The 22,776-nt window shown below is 35.2% G+C and overlaps 1 protein-coding gene across 1 annotated transcript; it reads left to right on the top strand.

The window, feature by feature from the left end:
* Positions 1-677: 677 nt before the first annotated feature.
* On the top strand, positions 678-12,620 carry LOC128993319 (intraflagellar transport protein 22 homolog). The gene is made up of 4 exons (XM_054417136.1): positions 678-792; positions 10,169-10,341; positions 12,004-12,209; positions 12,439-12,620. Exons 1-4 carry the CDS (start codon positions 757-759, stop codon positions 12,591-12,593), a joined length of 570 nt encoding a protein of 189 aa, XP_054273111.1. The 5' UTR covers positions 678-756; the 3' UTR covers positions 12,594-12,620.
* The last annotated feature ends 10,156 nt before the right edge of the window (positions 12,621-22,776 follow it).

Genomic DNA, 22,776 nt, shown 5'->3' with positions numbered 1-22,776 from the left:
ATATGCCTCCAGAAAGAAGAAGAGGTTTGAGGTGGCGGGTTGTTAACGTGGTGGTTTCTTGCTGGGTGGCACATATAGACGTGAACATGTACGACAACTCGCCAACTCGGATAAATGTGTGGTGGGTTGTCATGGTAGCACGTTGTTGGGGGGGGGGGAGGGGCACCTAAACAGGTAAACAACCTCGGTATTTTTGTGGTGGTGTGGTGGGTTGTCATCTCTGACAGAAACGTCGTGGTGGCGAGTCGTCGTCATAGAACCTAGAACCTGATGGCGACCAGTTTTATCTATGCTAGCATTTAATTTAAAATAACAAGGAATAAGGGAGGAACCATGCTCGACAAATTACTTTTGTGTGGCATCGCATCATTACGGTCTTTTAAAACAGCTGATGACTCAGACTCACTTCAACAAACTGTATAGCCCATGGTGGAAAGAAACGGTGTTTTTTCCTTCCACCTTGCGTGATGCGTCTAGCCTATATAATTTTGTAAAAAAAGTAATTTTTTTGCATTCATACATAAATTATATAGGCAGGTTATGCTTTCACTTTCGCGGATGTTGGTCACACTGGTAGTTAGTTACCATAGTAACTGATATTGTGTTGGTTTTGAGGTTTTCGTTTTGTACAATTAAAAACAAATACAGGCAGACATAGAAACTAATTAATTTTATTTCCTCTATTGGATTCAATGTCATTTTACAAATTTTAACTACCATAGGCATATTTTTTACAGCCAAAACAGAAGAAAAGTCATGTATTTAAAAATAGTATTGATTGGTCCATGTAGGGTAAGTGTGTATTTTTTATTTCACCAAATAAAATAACTGTTGACGATGACATGTCTGAACAAGGGAAAGCGAATGGGAACCGTGAGAACTCGTCTACTATTACTAATAAGTAATGGTTTCGACTTGATGAAGGCAGCGGGCCTTTGAAATCGATATTTAGCCGTTCAAATGCAGAAGTGGCTTTAATCAAAATCCCTTTGTGTTTGAAGAATCTAGGTTTCACAGCAGCACACACATTGCAGGAGTTTGTTATTCGTCTGATTTCATCAATCGAGTAGGGCAAGTTTTTACTTCGAACCCAGTGGTACAAACGTGTCACACCTGGATGACATAGATTCGCATGTAAATCAATCAACAGTTTTTCTTGATTTTGGATTGAAGAACATACTCTATAGTCAGGGCATCTGCAGCCATATTATCTTTACCGGGTCTATTAAACAATATCATAATGAAAGCATGACAATTCCAGTTTCCACCTCATTATCTTTTCATTTTTCACTTTGCCATGACGGTTGTTATCGAACATAAAAGAAACCGACCTCTGGTCAGTAATCAGCTTGAAATGTTTACCAACCAAATAGTGACGCCATTTCGGCAGTGCTTCCACAATAGCTTGTGCTTCTTTTTCGACACTTGAATGTCTATGTTCTGCTGGAGGAAGTATCCTTGAGAAGAATGCGACTGGACGGTTTGATTGAGTCAAAGTTGCAGCAATGGTACTCTCAGATGCATCAGTTTCTACGATGAACTGTGCTTCAGGGTCAATGCAGCTTACTACAGATCTGATGATTTCACTTTTTATAGTTTCGAAAGACTGGAGCCCTGCTTTGGACAAAGGGAATGTAGTACGCGCAAGTGGAATCACTTTGGTAGCATAATCTGGTTTAAGTGATGCATAATGTGAAAACATACCAAGGGTCCTCCTCAGTGATGCTGTGTCTCTGGGTGGAGGTAAATTTTTCAAAGGATCTAGTCGACTGGGGTCAGGCTTGATAGTTTTGTTTGATATATGATAGCCCAACAAGTTGATTGATCGCAGTGAAAATGAAGACTTCTCATTATTAATCGTTAGGTTGTATTTGGATGCAGCTTCGATAAACTTTTTTAAGTTTATATCGTGTTGTTCTTGTGTTTTTCCACAGATTGTGACATCATCAAGATAGGCGTAAGTGTCTTGTAACACATATCCGAGAAGAAGTTTCAGAAGCAGAAGACCTCCTAATTATTTAAATGACTACGTTCATTAACATTAGGGAGGAAGAATGTAGTAAAAAACATGTGTCTTGTAACTGTTCTGTTCGGATGACTTGGTCAATTACACGTTGGAATGCTGCCACCCCATTAGTGACCCCAAACGGGATACGCTTAAACTGGTAGAGTTGACCACAGGCCTCAAAAGCTTTGTAGTGCTTTTCTTCATTTCTTATCTTTACTTGGTGGTACGCACTTTTCAAGTCGATAGTACTGAAAAACTCATAATTTGCAACTTTGTTAACAATATCATCGATTCTAGGTAGTGGGTAAGCGTCCAGTAATGTAAAACGATTTATAGTCCTGGAGTAGTCAATGACCATTCTTTTTCTATGATTTTCAGTAGTAACTACTAATGCTTGAGCCCTCCATGGAGACGTACTAGGCTCTATAACATCGTCTTTAAGCAATTTACTTACTTCGTTTTCAATAAACTTTAAATCATCGGTGCTATGGCGATGATACTTGATAGCGATTGGCTTACATTCCGGTTTTAAATTAGAAAACAAAGATACCGGTTCTACAGTTGAGGCTGCCACGCTACATAGGCTACGGTTAGTTGTGACTTGTTGCCACCAAAGACTACTTTAATACTTGCATAGTTTTTCAAAATATCATGTCCAACAATTATATCTGCACAAAGATCTGGTAACAATGAAAGATTAACTTGCTTGTAAAAGTGATCAAGAATGAAAAGATTTACTTTGCACTGACCTGTTATGTCGGATGTGATTGATGTAGTAGCCATTGAGACAGTACCCCTACCTGGTTTTATAGGAATACCTAAATTAAGAGCAGTAGATTTGTTTATAAAACTTAGAGAGCTTCCCGTATCTATCAAAGCAGAGACAGATTTACCATTAAAAACTAGGGCTTGTACTGTACTCTTTGTTAACCCACCGGGCGAAGCTGCTAGGTCAATAGAGTTCATTACTTCTTTAGATTTATCCAATTGCTTGGTTTGTTGTTTACCTGCCCTGCAGACCTTAGCAAAATGCCCCTGTTTACCACAGTTATGACAAATTGTATTTTTAGCTGGACATTTGACCCTAGGATGTCTTAGATTACCGCAAAAGAAACATTTTTCAGTCACAGCAGCTAGAGAACACATTTCTAAACTGCTTGAAGTTGCATCAACATTCTGATTGCTCGCTTGAGTTTCTTGGGACGAAGTTGCATTTACTATAGATTGGAAAGATTGAAAAGCTAATGATTGCTCATGTGCAAGTTCTAGGGATCTGGCTTGACTATATGCCTGATCTAGTGTCAACGAAACATTTTCTAGTAAGTGCTGGCGAATTGCAGAAGATTTTATTCCAGCAATAAATGTGTCACGGATATAATCATCCCTATTCTTTTCAGCTGTGACAGCTTTAAACTGACAGTCTTTACTTAGTAATTTTAAAGCCTGGAGATATTGGTCAATAGTCTCCTCAGGTAGCTGCTGACGTGCAGATAGTTTATGTCTGGAATATACTTCATTTACAGGTTTTACATAGATACTTCTTAGCACAGATATAGCATCGTTATACGTACCGCTTTCACTTATGTACTCGTTGATTTCCGGAGTAATAAAGTTTATAAGTATTTTGAGTTTATCGGAGTCGGATGGTTGTGGTGTGATGCTGGTAACAAAATTCTGAAATGTTTTGTGCCAATGTGTCCAACCCTTACTTGCAGATGATGAGTTTGGATCTACACTAAACTTGTCTGGCTTTAGGATCGTATCCATTTCACAATATCAAGTTATTAAAATTGTAATGAGAGTAAGAATGAATTAAAAAGAACTTTTATTACCTTTAGAAAGGTTTTTAATAACTTGAACAATACTACATTGAATTATAATGGACTTGTTTACAAACACAACAAAACAATAATAAAGAATTGAAGACACATGTTTTTTACTACAAGTTATTTTAATTAATTCTAATCTACTAAAAGTAGTTTACACTATTTTACACAACTATTAGCCTATCATTAATTACAGCCCAAAGATTTATATAAAAATAAGATTTTCATCAGGAAATCACTGCTTTTTATTTCAATCTCTTCTCTTACCAAACATTTTCTTTAAAACTGGTACCATTGGCTATGCAAATTTAATACTTAAGTTACTTGTCTTTGGTACTTGTAAGTTTCAAATCAAATCAAATCAAATCAAATCATTCTTTATTCATTATACATAAAATAACATGTATTGAATAGAGTCAAATAGGCTATAAATACATATAACTACATATTACAAAGTGCTTAAATTAAAATATACTATTAAGATAAGTGAAGAATTTCTAATTGAATATATTAAAAATATAACACTATTGCAATCACATAACATTAGCAGTTATTAAAATAAAAAACATATACCCATTTTCCGGGCTTAAGTAAAAATATACACAGAAAAGAAAAAGTATTACTAATCATTGTGATGTGAAAATTTAAATTGTTCCCCTAATTTTGCTATGGAGTTCAAATTATGTAAGCTACTAATTTTTATTGTTTAAAAATTCTTCTATGGAATAAAATGAAAATTTAATTAAAAAGTCTTTTAGTGTTCTTTTAAATTTATTCAAATTGTCTTCCGTCTTTATATAAGCCGGCAGGTGTTGCAAAAAAATCAAACCTGAATAATAAGTTTTCTTTTTGAAAAATTCCAATTTATGTCGGGGTAGGTTAATTTTAAACCTAGTGTTATAGTCACCAGTATTGCTTGAAGTGGATGACAATTGAATTTGTTTTGCATAGACAGATGCTTCATATATATACAGACTATACACCGTTAGGATTTGTAATTCCTTAAAATATCTCTTAGCTGATTATTTTCTTTGCAGTTTCATCATTAGACGAATAGCTCTCTTTTGTTTGATAAGGATAGAATCCAAATTGGTCTTTGATGTTGCTCCATAAATAGATATTCCATAAGCTATGTGACTATGCAGTAATGAAAAGTATATTATCCTCAAAGTGTCTATGCTGCAGATCTGAGACATCTGTCTTAAAGCACATACACCAGAAGTCAATTTTTTAACAACATGTTTAACGTGATTGTCCCATGTAAGATTTTTGTCGATAATTAAACCAAGAAATTTAGTCTGTTCAACTTGGATTATCTTGTCATTGTTTATACAAATTTTTGCTTCAAATTTTGTTGTTGATTGTTTGGTTGAAAAATATATGAAGTTTGATTTATTTGCATTTATAAGAAGATTTTTTTCTTTTAAAAATTCATGAGTTACTTGAAGATTTTTTGAAGAAGATGTTTCAATTTCAGAATTAGAATTTCCATTTAGTAGGATATTAGAATCATCAGCATACAGACACATGGATCCGTCACTCCCAGGAATAGTCCCAGGCAAACCTCTAATATAACAAAGAAATAGTAGAGGGCCCAGGATCGATCCCTGGGGGACTCCATATCGTAGTGTCTGATGCTGTGATTGAATTTTTTCAATGTAGTTTATTTTATAATGTTCTATGATGTCATCCACTTCAACAAACTGGTGTCTATTTTTAATGTAGGATTCAAACCATTTAAGTTCTTTACCACGGACTCCAAGTTCATTTAAAACGTTAATTAATTTATTGTGCGACACACTGTCAAAGGCTTTACTGAGGTCTAAGAATATTCCTACCACCTTTTTCCCTTTATCAATTGCATTTATTATAGACTATAAATTCTATACCAGCTGTTACTGTGGATTTTCCTTTTCGAAAGCCATGTTGCTCTTTGTCCAGTAACTGATTGATTTCAAGATATCTAGACAGCTGAATATAAACTATACGCTCATAAATTTTGGAAAAGGCAGGTAAAATTGAAATGGGACGATAGCATGATGGATCTTTAGGATTACCTTTTTTAAATATGGGAATAACTTTAGCCAACTTTAATTTGGATGGAAATATGCCTGAAATGAGAGAGGAGTTTATTAAATGTGTTAATGGTTTCGATATGAAAAGTAGTGATTTTTTAATTAGAGTAATTGGTATTTCATCATGCCCAGAAGAAATTTTATTTTCAAATGACAGCACGACTTTTTTAAGATGGTCTTCTGTTATTGTTTCAAATTTAAAAACGTTTGTCATGGCAGTCACTTTTTTTTGGGTGAAAATGTTGTGATTTGATGTTGAATCAATGTTTGGCAAAATAAGCTTTTCAACAGCAGTTGTAAAGAAATTGTTGAAAACATTACTCACAGCAACAGGATCTGATATTTGGTTATCATTTTGAACTAAGATTATTTTGGAGGGGACAGTTTGTTTTGATTTTAGTGAAATCTCATTTTTTATTATATTCCATGTAGTCTTTGTTATGTTCCTAGATTTTCTAAATTTATTTTGGTAAAATTTTTGTTTAGCACTGTTTATGGATTCCTTTAACTCTTTTTTCTTTACTTTTATTGTTTTATATAACAGTGAATTCCTTTTTGCTCTAGTATATGTTACTAGTTCATGGATTTCACTTTTTTTCCTTATTATTTCATTTGAATTCCATTTACATATATTTGATACTTTTTCTACACACATCATTTTGGGGAAATTAGTGTTAAAAATGTGACTGAAAGTAGACATAAAGACATTAAATTTTGCATCCACCGAAGATTGATAAACATCATACCAGTGTTCATTACTTAAGTCCCTAAGGAACATTTTAAAATTATTTTCAGTATACTTTCTGCATAACCTCTTCATTACCTTTTTGTTTGTACTGTTAACATTTTGTATTTCAAGCAATTGAGCATCATGATCAGATACATGAGTAATAACGCCTGAGACATTTAATTTTGTTTCAAAAATGCTGGTAATGAAGTTATCAATTGCAGTAGCTGATTTATCAGTAATCCTAGTTGGAAAGTCAACCCTATAAGACATGTTATATATATTTATGATATTTAAAAATTGATGGTACACATTATCATGATTTAAAACATTAATATTTATATCACCTGCTAATATGATGTTCTTGAACCTTTTTGTTAATAAATCTAGAGTAATATCCAGTTTTGCTAAGAAAGGTTGGATATATTTATATTCAGGAGTTCTATATAACCCTAACAATATAAACGACATACCATCTAGTATGATTTCAGTCATACAGCACTCAAATTCTTTCTCCAAAATAAGTTTTTGAATTCCTTTAATATGTACTGTTTTAAAATTTACATAGTTACTAGTAAGTATTAGAACACCACCCCCAGTGGTTGAAGATCTGGTCCAATAGGATGCTATTTTATAATTTTTCAGTTTAAAATGAAACAAATCTGTCTCTTTCATGTTAATTTCTGTTAGAACAACAATATCTGGCTTAATTTCATCCAAGTTTACTTCCAAAATGCCTATACGGGTTGATAAATTTTGAATATTTTGATGAAGAATTAGAAAGTTTTGAGTGCTGTTTACAGAATGTGTTAATTGGTTGCGAGATCTTGGCCTATTTTTCTTAAAAAAGTGGTTACATTATGACATGATGTATTAATAGAATCACAGGTTAGGGGTAGGGAATTCAAGACAGGAGTGAACAATTGGCAATTTAAAGGTACTTTATTCACTGCACCAACACTATCACAACCCCTGACAGACAGCCCCCCATCACATGACACAGGCGCTGGTGACTCCTCCACAGGCTGGGTCATTTTTTCATTTTCCTTGGGCCAAAAGAAGCAGCTACTTGATCCTGGTGATCTCAAGTCTGAAGTAGAGGTTCTACAAGCTGAAGGGGTTGACACGTCATCGTTTAATGGGCTACTTAAGGATGTTTCCATAGCAGATGAGTGTTCCATGGATTCCTCTACAATTTTAGTCCTAGTAACTGAAGCCAATTGAAGTTCTTGATTAACTGGTGAAGACTCCTGCTCATGATGATGATCAATAACTTGCTGTAAGCGTTTGATGAAGTATTGGTAGGGAACACCATTGTGTAATGGGCGGTTCGAGTGTTGATGGTAGCAGATTATTTGCACAGATGCTTTGGTTGCCTCTTGAAATTGAACCAGATTCCTGATGAAGTGATCTGGCCACACCTGATCCCTCACACAACCCATTGCAGAGCAAATAAGCACTTTAAGGTTTTTCTTCTTGAATTCCTCAGTTAACTGTTGGAAAGCATAGTCGTAATCGTAGTTTGTAGGTTTAAGATAGTATTTTGGTTTTGTTATTAAGCTAAAGACACTAGCTCCCTTATTAGTCTTCTGATAAGCTAGGTGACTGCTTAGGCAGTCTGAGGGCAATGGTTTACCAAACTCCTTACGGAAGGTAACTGCCACACCAGCACTTAGACTCCTTTCATGTTCCAGGTCTGCAGATATGGTGTGAGCAAAGCCAACAGATTCGTCGTTTTGAAATTTATTAATCATGCTTTTCATGCTTGTCTGAATTATACTTATTGGAGGTAGACTATGGTTGACTTTTCCTCTTATGTTTGATATTTCTTTGTTAGGCCTAATAGAATTTATAATGATATATGATAGCTTTTTCTTCCCCCTATGATTTAGATGTAGTCCATGACGTGTAAAATGAAATCTTTGTAGTTCATCCAGGTCAATAAGATGCACTTTGTTTGTTCTTATTGCTAATTCTCTGATATAACTATTTAATAAGTTGATATCATCATGACGCGGATCATTTAAGCCTATGTCATAGCGATTTGGTATTGTGGTAATATGTACAGATGATTTATCCTTACTTAGTTGTGTCAGATACTTTTCCAAATTGCTATAGATGTTTGAGGTTGTTTTTTTGATTACATCATTGGTTCCAGCAATTATTACTAATGACTGATGTCGAGATCTGTTTGCTTGGTTATAAATCTTCTCAGTTGTAGCACCGGACATGACTTGACCACAAACTGTAACTGCACTTCTGCTACACTGTTTAATCATTTCAGGGAGTTCTTTTCCATGGCTGTCAGAAAACAATTCTATTTTAAAAGAGTGTCTATCTGTTTCACCTGTATTAGATTAGATTTATGACACTGACACATCTGATGGTATTTATTGACCAAAATAAATGAATAGGCCTACCTAGTGATTGTTTTAATGAATGAGAAACTATGACGGCCCTGAAGGACATTCAGTTTCTTTTTGTTTCCATTTACTTTGACTTTTATCTTGAAGTGCTTTGACTTTATTCTCGAAGTACCTACTTTGACTTTATTCAATCAATCAATCAAAATATCCTTTATTAATTTAAGTACAATTGTACAGGAATAGAGTCAGATCTTACAAAATAAAATGTTTTACATTGAACTAAAAATAAGACAGAATATTTAATTTATTTGTTCTCCCAAAACTCTTCAAGAGAATAAGGGGTAATTTTAATCAAATACCGTTTCAGACATATTCAGTTGTAGGCCTATTCTCGAAGTACTTAAGACTTTATTCTCCAAGTACCTCGATTTGATTCTCAAAGTACTTCAATTTTATTATCAAAGTGCTTCGACTTTATTCTCGAAGTAGTTTGATATTTCTAATCTAATTTCAACACACAAACTAAATGTCCCTTCACGGCCGTCGTATTATAATACGACAATTTTAACAAACAACGGTATACCGTTGTTTGTTAAAATTGTATGGCAACTGCAACCACAACTATTAACTGTTGATGTTGGAGTGCTTGTAGACATATTTTGATCAGAATTGGCAGATAGAAAGTGTTTTTAGCACACATCATGGAATATGACATTTATTGAACAATATTTTAATTTATGCCTTCAACAGCCTGAAATTTTTAATTCTTTTAATGAAGCATGACATTTTCATAAGTGAGTGGACATGTAAGACAATGACAGAAACAGAGAGAAGTTTTGTGTGTTAAAATTAGACTAGAAATATCGAAATACTTTGAGAATAAAGTCAAAGTACTTCGAGATAAAAGGCGAAGTAAATTAAACAAAAAAAAACTGAATGTCCCTTCAGGTCGTAAGAAACTTTGTTACCAATTAAGATCAGCTGCTGATGGTTTTATACCCAAAATAATTACCCATTAAAAGACAAAAGTCCAATGATGACACCTATTTGGTCCATTTTCAAGCCATGACATCTAAAAGCTTTTGACTTTTTTTTTATTTCAAAGTTTTATGTTTTTCACACTTTTTAGTGTGAAACATGTAAGTTAATGCTTATTATGTTTACAGAGTGGGAAAACAGTAATTGCCAACTTTTTGTCCGATTGCTCCGACAGTGTTAGTGGTGAATACAGACCAACTCAAGGGGTGCGAATTGTGGAATTTGAAACACAGAATTTGAATATGAGCAGCCGAGGACTCAAAGCAGAGGTGGAATTATGGGATTGCAGTGGAGATACAAAGTGAGAGGACAATACATTAATCTATACTGTATTATAGATTATAGATTAATGATTTATAATAGGTCTACTTGGTTTCCAGTTTTAATTTATATTTCTAACCAGTCATGCTTTTTTTCAAATTGATTTAATCTATTTTGGGTTATGGCCTGTACCATAGGCCTACTCTTAGTAATTGTGGTCTAGCTAAAAACTAAAAAAAGTCGAGATATTTTTATCATGCAAATACATTTTTGAACAAAAAAATAAAAAATATATACCTAGTTATATGACAGGGTGTCCACACAGAAAATATTTCAATAATTTTCATGACCAATATATTACTATTGATTTACATGACTAACGAACTTAATAACACACATTCACAAATAATACTGTGAAAATAGGTAGGATAATGCCTACTGAAAAAACTGAAATATGTATTAACATATAACAATGGAGTAATCAATTTTGCTAAAATATGGTAGGCCGATTCAAAATAAGGAAGGAAAAAAGAAAACCCAGCCTCCTATGTCCCCATAGCTGGCCAAGTTCTCTCTCCACTTTCTTTATTCCTTTCTATACTTTTTATTATATATTTTTTATTGTGTTTACAAAATTTGGCTTAATTTAGAAAAGACTAGGGCCTAACTTAAAGGCAACTCAAAACATTATAACGATATTTGTATTGGAGTTTAAGTTGTAATAATTAAGTTGTAACAGGGAGAGAGTGCAGCCATGGAGAAAGCACCTGTCAGTCTGTCTGAAGAGAAGGCGGTTATATCCGCTTCCCGTCCGGAACATCAAAAACCATAAGCGGATATTCGTCACCCGTCCGGGAAGGGTTAATTAATACGCTACATTGCAACATTATCCTACAAATATTAAATTTTAAGATAAAGTAGGGACGGATTATTGAACTGGAACAAACTCAAAACTCATAAGCTAATACACCATAATAAATTGTCATGTACATTTGTGAAAAATCCTACAATAGTTGGGGTAATGGCCAACTAGATCATTGAAAAGTCCCCTCAAATCCCTCCATCATTGGGGATTTCCATGACTTTTTGCCTATTTCCGTGACCAGAATTTTTTTCTATGACTATCCCTGACTTTCCAGAATGTGGACACCCTGTATGGTCATCCTGATGTATTATTTAACAAAATTTTTGTTTTTAAGAACCATAATCAAATAAATCCATAAAAGTAATATAAAAACCAGGTAGAATTATTATCAAACTCTTTTCTTGCCCCCCTGCTATGTTTTTTCTAATTTATTTTAAACACACTGCATGTATTGTATACACAGTGCACCTGTTTTCAGTCTTTGCTTACCTATGTTTTTTATAAACTTCAGTATTTTATTTTTAAGATGACTGTGATACTTTTTGCATGTACACTGCACTTGTTTATATTTTATTGTTTATATTTATTTAGCCTTATTGCCCGTAAACTTTAGGCTTATGACGTTCATCCATTGCATGTGTTGTACATAGCGTTAACGATGAATAAAAATTCTTGATTGATTGCTTGATATCAGTTTTTAAGTCAACATTTAAAAGAGGAACAAGAGCACATGTAAAATATTGTAGATTTTATTTAATTGCTCAGTAAGAAAACTATAAGTAAATTTCTGTTGCAAAAAAACTTGCCATTTACAACAATCTTATTTTTGATCCAAAGGTTTGAACCTCTATGGCCAGCTATGTACAAAGATGCTCATGGAATTGTGTTTGTCTACGACCCCTCTTTACCAGGTGTCGCCAGCGAACTTGACAACTACTTTGAAGCTTTTATCAACGAAAGCGGCAACTTAAGTTTGACAAATACTAAAAACTGGCTGGTTATAAAACATACAAAAAATAACGATTCAACGAATACAACACTATGTAAGTATAGATCATATTAGCCTACATTAAAGAAATTTAAACCTTAAACCTTTGTGGCCACTCAAACCCCTTAAAAATTGAAATACAAAAATTCTTAAATTACATCAAAATAAGCACAATTTGTTGTACATACAGGGTGTTATATTTGTTTGTTTATTATTTGTCGATTGTTTGGTAGTAGTAAAATTAATTAATTTCGTGCAATTCATCTCAAAAATGTGTTTTTCAGCAAATAACTTTGCCAAGATTTCCCAAGTTACTGCCAATGTTGAAGAGAATGGTCAAAAGCTTCGCAGTGACTTCAGCAACTACCTAGCAGGATTGGTAGTTGGTGTCAGGGATCGCAATGAACAAGATGAACTTAATATTCTGACTGTAATATAGTAAAGAGAGTTTCATTTTTCTAAAAAATTATTATTTATTGCCTAGTAATCATTTCCCTAAGATAGTCTTTTTTGTTTGTATCAACACCAGTGAAGAGATTATCAGGATTGGTAAGCCTGACTGACATGGATTAAGTCATCAGTTAATGTGTCTTAAGATTTGTTATTATTTTGACGGAATTATTGCAATTGACAAGTGAGTGTTGTACTTAATTATAAATCTAGTAGCTGAGGCATAATTTTTGTTATATGACCTCAGTCTTTATTAACACAACGTAAAGTAAATAGCCTACTTACAAGTCTCGTCTTTAAGATAGGTTAGTGCAGATCTTACGTTTTTACTCAGGATCGCCGTTAAATTCAACTTTGAAGTTCGCGCATGCGCACAAAGCCTCCAAGCTTGCAATCGGTGGGATCAAAGCGACGAGGCGGTAATCCAACCAGGAGATCACCAAGAGTGCATTCCCACGCAACCTAGTGGCTATCGGCGGAACTGGCCGATATATGGCGCCTGCATACGCAGCCTAGGCAACCACGCAACACACACTTTTCTTCTGTTGGTATCCCGATACTGCAGGAACCGAGAAAATGACTGGCGTTATGACTCGACGAGGGCGCGTCAATTTAATGCGTGAGGAGGAGAAAGATCTCAGCAATTTAAAAGGTGACCTTATAAACGATGAAGTGATTGACTTTGCTGTAAATCTTCGTGGAACGCTCTCGACTCTATCTGAAAAGTACACCAGAGATGCCATAGTCGACTTGATTCCTGACATTACCATGGTTTTAAATAAGTTAGACGCCTCAATTACTGCAATTAACGTTATAAAAACTACTAATATTGCTTTGACAGAGGAAAACAGACTTCTCACAAAAAAACTGGAGGAGAAAACGATAAGGAAATTAAACCTAGAGGACATATCTTTTTATGAAGGAAGAGCTGAAGAGGAAGTTCAACTTTTGAAATCGGAAATTGAAAGCCTGCAATTGTCACAAAGTGGATTAAAGGAAGAGTTAAAAAGTAAAAACGCAATAATAAACATACTTCAAGCTGAAATTCATGAAAAAGTGAAAATTACATCAAATACAATGCCGGCCACAGCTTCAACAAACTCAGTATTCACAACACCAAGAAAATCAGTTAAAGCGAGCCTTAGCGTTAACACGTGTGATACAATTAAGTTAAACAATAGATTTTCTGTGCTGGCATCGGACAATTCGCCGCCGTCATCAGGTACAATTGGTCATCAAATGCAGGTTCAGGCTGATGTGCACAGGTCAGCGTCACCTCAAGTTAAACAAGTGAACAATGGCCAGTCGTGTGTAAGATGCACAGGTGAAACTAAAAAGAAGAAGAAGCTTACAATTTTGGCGGAAAGTCAAGGAAAGGATCTTGATAAATACTTGAAAAGCATGGGAAATGAGTATAGTACATTTGTTTACACAAAACCTGGCGCTAAATTAAAACAAGTTATTCGAGACGGGCTTAGAATGATTCGAGACTTCAATGAAGACGATTTTGTTATCGTACTGGCTGGCACCAACGACCTACACCGCTACGAACCAGGGCAACTCACTATTTCTCAAGGAATAGAACAACTTACTTCATTGCAACTTAGAACTAACGTTTTGGTTTGTAGTGTGCCCTATCGTCATGACGACCCCTCCCGCAACGATGATATATTTTTTGCAAACCGTTTATCTATGAAATTAATCAAGAATTACAAGGGAGAACCCAACTTATTCTATGAAGACATCAACTACTTTCTCAGGAGGTCTGACTTCACCAAACATGGGCTCCACCTTAATCGACGGGGTAAAGAGCGACTGGGAGAGTTTCTGATGGGATTCATCGGAGATGCAGAGCGTCGCCGCAGATCAACTACCTCGACACCCGCGACTGAGTCTACAAGTGCCAAAGCGGTGAGTGAAGTGAGGCGTGACAAGCCTAGTGAGAGTGTTCCTGCACCTACTACCGACACCTCTCTGATCGAACCCTTCCCTGATGTTTCCTTGAAAACTTCCATACACAGTTCTTCCCCAAAACATTCAGCCTGGCAATCACCTACTAAAAAATCCCTTCCGGTTTCTATGTTCCGTATTGAAGATTTCCCACCCCTTTCACTCACAACCTCAAAACCAGACCAAAATATCCTTGGCAATAGTCTTTTAGGTGTTAATGGCTCCAATGTAAATAATTCTAATCTAAATACTAGTTGTTCAGCTGTTAAGGATTTTTTAGGAATTCTACTTTCTCCAGAAGTTTCTGTAAAGTAAAGACCAGTTGTAAAGTAATCTCTCCTAAAATTTTTAATCTTGGTTATTTCATGTAAATATTAGGAGTATTGTCAATAAAATAGACGAGTTATTAGCTTATTTGGATTCAGGCCAATACAGTGTAGATATTTTATGTGTAACAGAGCATTGGCTAAGTGAAGATGACTTTGAGATTCTTAATAGGCTTGAGGGTTGGAAAATAGTGTCTTTTTTCGGAAGGATTAATGGTATAAGGGGGGGAGTTTTTGTGGCTGTAAAAGACAACATACCTTCAAGGGTTAGAAGAGACTTTGTAAGTCTCTCTATTGAAAATATAATTGAGTGTGCAGCAGTAGAAATCAATTATGAGAAAACCTTAACTGTAGTGGTGGCGTTATATCGCCCACCCTCTGGAGCATTCAGTGGGCTTTTTGATCAGGTAGAAAAAATTTTGAATTTAGTTAGTAAAGATTCAAAACAGAAACATGTAATTATATGTGGTGATTTAAATATTGATGCACTATCTGACTCGGCACAAAAAACTGAGCTTTTTAGTCTGTTAGACTCTTTTGGGTTGTTTTCACATGTTAATGAACCAACAAGGGTGACAGAGAGGTCGGAAACTTGCATAGACTACATAATAACCAACCAGGAGGGAAGTGAAACAAGGGTAGTTGATTTTGGATTATCTGACCACAATGCTCAACTTTTGAAATTGAATCTTACAGACAAGGTAAAAAATAGCAGTAAGTCATCAAGTCAACTTAAACGTGTTTTTTCAGAGAGAAACAAAATTAATTTTAGAGAAGTTTTGTCAAATATTGATTGGAATAATGTGTTTAATGTCAAAGATGAAATAGATGTAACTTTTGATAATTTTTTGAGGATACTATTGTTGAATTTTGAAGAAAACTTTCCAAAAAAACTTGTAAAAGCTACTAATTGTAAAAAACCATGGCTTACTAAGGGCATTAAAAAATCATTGGATAAGAAACAAGAAATGAGTAGAATTGTGAAAAGCTCATCAGATCCTATATTTATTAGTTATTATAAAAGTTATGTTAAGTTATTGAGGAAGTTAATTTTAATCTCAAAAAAAAGATGTAATGATGAATTATTATTGAAGTCTAAAAATAAGCCAAAAACTGTTTGGAATATTGTAAGAAAAGAGACTGGTAGGAATAGGAAAAATAGGGATACAGAGTTTTTGCTTATTAATAATGAAAAAATTTCTGACAAAAAGTTAATGACAGAGTATTTTAATAAGTTTTTTATTGAGAATCCAACTTCTCTAGCTCCGATACCCTGTGGGACTGGATCTATGCGAAGGCTGCGTTCTTTTTCCCCACAGGTGGCGTCTTCAATGTTTCTAGCTCCAACCAACGAAGTCGAGGTGTTAAATGTCATCGGCTCGCTAAAGAGTAAGAACTCATGTGGGTGGGACGGTATCTCTCCAAATATTTTGAAATTTTGTGGTCATCAGTTGGCTTACCCTGTGTCTATTTTGATAAATCAGTCCCTAGAGCAAGGAAAATTCCCATCAAAACTCAAATTCGCAAATATATTCCCTCTTCAAAAAAAGAATGACAGCCACTTGCCAAATGACTTTCGGCCTGTTGCTTTGGTGTCGGCATTATCAAAGATCTATGAAAAGGTTGTTCTTAGTCGTCTCTCTAGTCATTTGTCAAGGTTTAATATCATAAGTCCACATCAATATGGTTTCCAAAAAGGGAAGTCCACTCTTTCTGCTCTTTATGACTTCACGAACCGGATATTGCGATCCCTGGATGAATCGCAGAAGACGATGGGGGGTTTTCTGCGATTTATCCAAAGCTTTTGATTGTGTGGACCATTCGATCCTCTTGGATAAACTTTTTCATTATGGTGTCAGAGGCATTGCTCTGCAGTGGTTCCGCTCTTTCTTGTCTGGCCGTTATCAAAAGGTTTCCATAAATAGTTCCTCAGGTCCGATCTCATCGTCCTACATGCTTTCTCAGCGAGGGGTTCCCCAAGGATGCATTATCTCTCCTATTTTATTCCTATTGTACATCAATGATCTCCATTATGAAGGAAATGACTGTCACATGAATTTATTCGCTGACGATGTAGCACTGCTAATCAAGGCCCCAAATGCAACCAGCTTAGAGAATAGCTTCACTTCGGTCATCAAGAGCTTAAATAGTTGGTTTGAGTACAATGGTCTTCTCCTTAACAAAGACAAAACACAATGTCTCAATTTTGGTCTGATTGGTTCGTCTCAGAATAATCAAAGTAGTCCTGAAACGCAGCTCACTAATCCCTCATTGACCACAAAATTCCTAGGTGTCATTTTTGATTCCTCCATCAAATGGTATGGTCACGTGCAAAGTGTTGTTAACCGCACCAGTTCTGCTCTATTTGCCATTCGAATTCTCAGTTCAACTTGTAGCAGGGAAGTTCTTGTGGACGTCTATCGTGGATATTGCGAAAGCATTTTGCGTTATGGCATTGCCGTTTGGGGAAGCTCTTCTGATTTGGAAAGAATACTTAAGCTCCAAAAAAAGATTCTGAGGCGCATTTTCGGTCTCTCCCATCACCATCCTTGCAAGGAAGTGTTCAAAGATTCTGGCATCCTTACAGTTCATTCGTTGTACATTCAGCAGGTCCTCATTTTGACCTTTGTCAACAGAGGGGTCAATTTCAACATCTAGGGCATTTCCATGACCACCGGACGAGAAATGGAGGCATCCTCTGTTATCCGAGGCACAGAACTGCGGCCTTTGAGAGGAGTCCGTTTTACAGGGGGATCGAATTTTTTAACAAATTGCCTCAGGCAATAAAATCCCAAGACTCTTTGTCCCTATTTAAGAGACACTTAAAATATTTTCTATGCTCAAATGCCGTTTTTGCAGAATTTCTAAGCCTATAATGTGTATATATGTAGATTCTCATGTTGTATGTTTTAGTTTTAGTTTGTTAATATTGACGATGCATGATATTTGTTACATGTTATTGTATACAAATCTAATGTGCAAATAAACGATTTGATTTGATTTGATTTGATTAGTGACTTTAAAATTAAGTAAATTCAAACGCTTTAGGAAAAGCAGCCCAAACCCATTAAAGTTTTGGGGATATGCCAGGAATTGAACCCGTCCATTCCGAACCAAAGTCCGAGATGCTAACACTATGCTAGCAACACACCCAATGATTGTTTTCATATTTACTTTCAGGTATAAGTCACTTAACATATTTATTTTATTACAATATTTTATGAGTTTAGAAAGTTTTCCAATTTGTATGACTGGTATTTGTGACATACTATTTTGCTGAACGTCTGTACGTGATGCCGGGAATTGGATCAGTGTCTGCTGGGTGTTTATTTCAGGGGCCGAAACAACAGCAGTAATCAAAGGTTTGGCTGAGAGTCGTAGCGCAAAATCAAATTGATTGTCAAAAGTCTCAGTCATCATAGGCAAAGGTAAAGGATTTTCACCAGCAGAAGTGGGGTCTATGAATATGCTACCAGAGTAGTCGGCAGGATCAGGTTGAATACTAACATTACTCTTGCAAAATCCCATTTAATGCTAAGATTATTCTAGCAGGATCTGGTTGAATCTCAACATTACTCTAGCAAAATCCCATTTAATGCTAAGATTATTCTAGAAGGATCAGGTTGAATCTTAACATTACTCTGGCAAAATCCCATTTAATGCTAAGATTATTCTAGCAGGATCAGGTTGAATCTTAACATTACTCTGGCAAAATCCCATTTAATGCTAAGATTATTCTAGCAGGATCAGGTTGAATCTTAACATTACTCTGGCAAGATCCCATTTAATGCTAAGATTATTCTAGCAGGATCAGGTGGAACGCTAAGATTACTTTTTTAAGGAGGAATAAGAACCACAATGTAAGATTAGGCTTTTACACATTTTAAGGGGATTTATTAGAAAATAAGCCCTGGTCACAGAGAAGTAAGTTGTAGAGGTTCTTTGGTACATTTAGTCACTAGTGCTGGTGTGTAGGGTAAAGTCCAACACAGCCCCCTCACGTACTACAATGCTCACGGTGGAGGAAGACCCTGTGCCTTGAGCGATAGGAGTTTCCACACAGTACTCTTCTTTGCTCGTCACTTGTATATTTCCAGCACAACAAACTAAGATGAATGCACACGGTTAGCCTACAAGCGTGTTTCCTCTGTACTTCAAATCTCTGTGCCCTAGTCTTGTTTTTGTAGCTGGGTATCTGAATGGTTATAGGGATGGGCACAGTTGGTTCACTAAACGGTTTTCGACAACTATTGACCTTGGCACTGGCGTTGCGTTGTGGCTGTGCACTGTTTACAAGGATAATGCTTAGCTCAACGGTCGAGAGTAGACGGTTGCGTTGCCGTCGACCGTTATGCATGTCTACTTTACTTTATTTGTAGAAATTAAATTGGCCGTAGTAGCCTGTTGCCATGCATGGCCTATGAGTGAAACCTAGAGATAACTTAGTGAGTACCTATAATATAGTTTATAAATACAAAATAACTAAGTTTAAATGTAACATAAATGTCCACTGTGCACAAAACAATTTTTATTTTAAAAATTAAATTTAACCTGTATATTTGCCGATCTTATAGAGTAAAAATTTACATGACTTGGAGTAAATCTAGAATGAACATGATTAAACGAAAAACTTAGGATAGCTATGCAGCCTATTATTTGGTAACAATAAGAAATAAATCGGTTATTCAGGTAACCTCGGTCCTACACAAACAACGACAACTACATCGCCACGAAACAGTTGAATAAAACTGCCTCTGCCTGTTTTACCAGTTGGATAACTACCGTGTTTGGCCAGCCCACAACCACTATCGAACCAAATAGTAGTTGTTCGACATTGCGTTGAACAACCATTATTTAATTGTGCAATGTATGCCGCACCACAACTGTTGTGTTGTTTTGGCCTCACCTCTAAATGATTATATGAATGATTATATATAGTGATTGCCAATCATGCTGGCCCAATCCTGAGGAAAGTCAGAAAATTGTTGACGACTCAATGCTTCAAATTTTGAAACAGGAGAAGTCTAGTACAAAAAGTCAATTGTGTAAGACATATGACATAGGGATTGCACTCCTAAGGCTATTTGAACACATACCAATTTTGGATGGTTGGTAAATGATCAGCTGATATTATACCAGTAGCAGATGATTGCAGACGCACACAATTTTCACCAGTTATATAATGAGTTCCTTTATTGTCATAGTACAGCCAACTGGAATGGAAGATGGGTGTTCAGGGCTAAGACAGTAAGAGTGTGTGCAAGCGTGTATCAAGTTACATACGCCATTGTACTGCCGGTACTTCTTTGGGGAACTGGTTTATGATGCAGTGTGCCCGGTTCCGTACACTCCTGTGGTTATTGGAATTTGGACATTCAGTAAAGAATTTACTGTACGTGTGTACATGGCCTAAACCAGTACAAACCTTTATAACATGTTTTTTTTAGATGTCATTAAAAAAAAGTACATTAATCTCTGGTTTCTTTAATTACTCATTTTTAATTACAATATCAACGTAAGAAAAAATACTTGTCAGTACAAAAATAAACAATCCAGAGGATAGAATATATATCATTTAATATTTTTCCATTTTCAGAGGAGTTTGAGATGTTATATAGCCTATGGCATGGACACATACAAGGTGACTCTAAATATCTTGTTTTTCGTGGGTTCATTGACTCACCACCTCCAACGGGGGATGGTGCACGAGGAGTAAACCGAAATTCTTAAATTTAAGCATAGGTAGACATGTTCATCAAATTAAAGGTCTTGTTGAACTAAAAACAACTAGTGAACCTGTGCGGCTCAATGTCCCGCAAAATAACATAGGAATTTAGAAAACAAATTCGTCGTGTTATATATTGACTCGATCGTCAAACATTAAATACAGTAATAATAAAGCCTTAGAAGGGAAGCAGTCCAGCCATTTTCTAGCTGTATGTGTATTATATTTAGTAAATTAATAAGTGTTCAAGTTCAAGTATGTTATATAGGCAGCGAGCAAGGTTATAGGGTAGTTATTTTTCAAAGATTTATAAAACACATTTAACAAAACATTTTACTATATCAAACCAATAGGCCTATATGTAGCATATTTTGAGGGTCATAAAAATGTTGTTTGGAGAAAACACACTTTTAAAAATAAACACTAAAAAAACTATATTTTTATCACAAAAGCACTTCTATGAATACTACGATTTTAGTCTTAAAGTTACCTTCAGGAAGATTACCCTGGTCAGAGTTTTTCGTAACGAATATGCGTATCCTATTAAAAGATGTATCCTTACTTAAAACAACATAATATAGTTGCTCATGACTGAAATTGATCTGGGTAGAACCATGCTGCTTTTTAATTAAAGTGCTTGTGCTGCAAATGCCAAAGGTAGGCCTAACAGAAATTAGCATCTTTCCATTTTAAAAGGTAAGTTTGTTTCAGACGGGCACATTTTTATCCTAGAAATCAAAATATATCCCCACTCACTATTAAGTTGTTAACCGTTCTGATCACATGAAGCCTTGTGCCATTAATGAGGCCTTTTTATGCATTTTATGATGTATTAATATTCCTCATCAATAAAACCACTGCCCCCTTTATTAGTCTAATCTGTGTCTTGGCAATCCACTGACCTCTATATTAAAAAAAACTCAGTTGGATTTGCGAGATGGGTGTCTCCGCCTTCGCTGTTTTGGAGGAACCAATCTTCTTCCCCTTGGCGTACTAACAATTAATTACCTGACTTGTCAAGTTCGTGTAGTAATCAATACTGTTAGTTTATAAAAAAATTAGATAAAAGTTACTTGGCTTGGTGTTTCATAACTGCAAACTCAAAATACACCCACAAGTAAAAGAGAATCAAGTTATTGGTAAAAAAACAACTATTTTTGTGTAATAACATTATTCACATGAAGTAGATAATTTGTTGTTTTGTCGATCAGCTGTTTAGTTTCAAATGAATTAATAATGTCAATGTCAAAGATTTGTGATTTTTAATAAATAAATTATTATAGTAAAGTTTTCTAAATCATGGTAACCTATTCTCAACACAATTTTACTATTCCCAGCATTAAAATAAAGTAGTAAGATCCATTATGGGTAAACTTTAAGGTACACAATCCTTGGTTGAAATGTAGTATACATTAAGAGTCATAATACACAGCAATTATTATGTAGTAGACTTTGACTATTTTCAAGTAACAAACATATCTTTCTGTAAAAAAAAAAAATATCTCCCATGTTATCCTTATGGAGAAATACGAAACTTTAAAGGGCTCCAAGGCCTCAATCTCTCATTATTTCCCTAAAAAGAAAGTTTCCTGCACAACTTCACGTTACCCTCTTTCCAATGACACCAAAAACATGACAATCGGTTCAGTAGTTTCGGAGGAGTAATTGTCACAACAACCCTGCTTGCGTATTAAATAAGTATAGATGCCGCAAACTGGACATTAAATGGATCGAGTAAAAAATTAAAGCTGTTCAAAGATTCATTGAATTTGCATTGCTATTGTACGTTACCTCCTCGCTAGAAGACAGAAGAAAATCATAAACGTAAGCAAAGGTCGATATGCACATCAAATTGAAGGTTTTTATTTGTAGAATACATTGCCACAATTTTGAGGTCCAGTTTGCGGCATTGTATTCTACAAGACCTTTAATTTTATGTACATGTCAACCTATGCTTACTTATAAGGATCTCGCCTTACTCCTCGTGGACCGTCCCCATTGGCGGTGGTGAGTCAATGAACCCATGAAAAACAAGATATTTAGGTTTAACAAAGATGTGCAAAGTTTAAACATTCTAACTTTTACTATTTAGATAAAAAAAAACATTCAACTCACTCACCCTGTAGAATGGTTGTTCAGTGGTACTCAGTGGAAATAAATAAATCTTAAAA

The sequence above is a fragment of the Macrosteles quadrilineatus genome, unplaced genomic scaffold (assembly GCF_028750875.1).
Source record: "Macrosteles quadrilineatus isolate MER2022 unplaced genomic scaffold, UCM_ALF_1.0 Scaffold_4__1_contigs__length_99947679, whole genome shotgun sequence".
NCBI classification, from domain to species: Eukaryota; Metazoa; Arthropoda; class Insecta; order Hemiptera; family Cicadellidae; genus Macrosteles; species Macrosteles quadrilineatus.
The sequence above is the reverse complement of the archived record's forward strand: the minus strand, read 5'-3'. Positions and strand labels throughout refer to the sequence as shown.

Excerpts from the sequence above, each read along its gene's own strand:
- LOC128993319 (XM_054417136.1), top strand. The coding sequence starts at position 757 with ATGTATTTAAAAATAGTATTGATTGGTCCATGTAGG. Across the intron at positions 793-10,168 it reads TATTGATTGGTCCATGTAGG|AGTGGGAAAACAGTAATTGC; the intron begins GTAAGTGTGTAT and ends TTATGTTTACAG. Across the intron at positions 12,210-12,438 it reads TTCAACGAATACAACACTAT|CAAATAACTTTGCCAAGATT; the intron begins GTAAGTATAGAT and ends TGTGTTTTTCAG.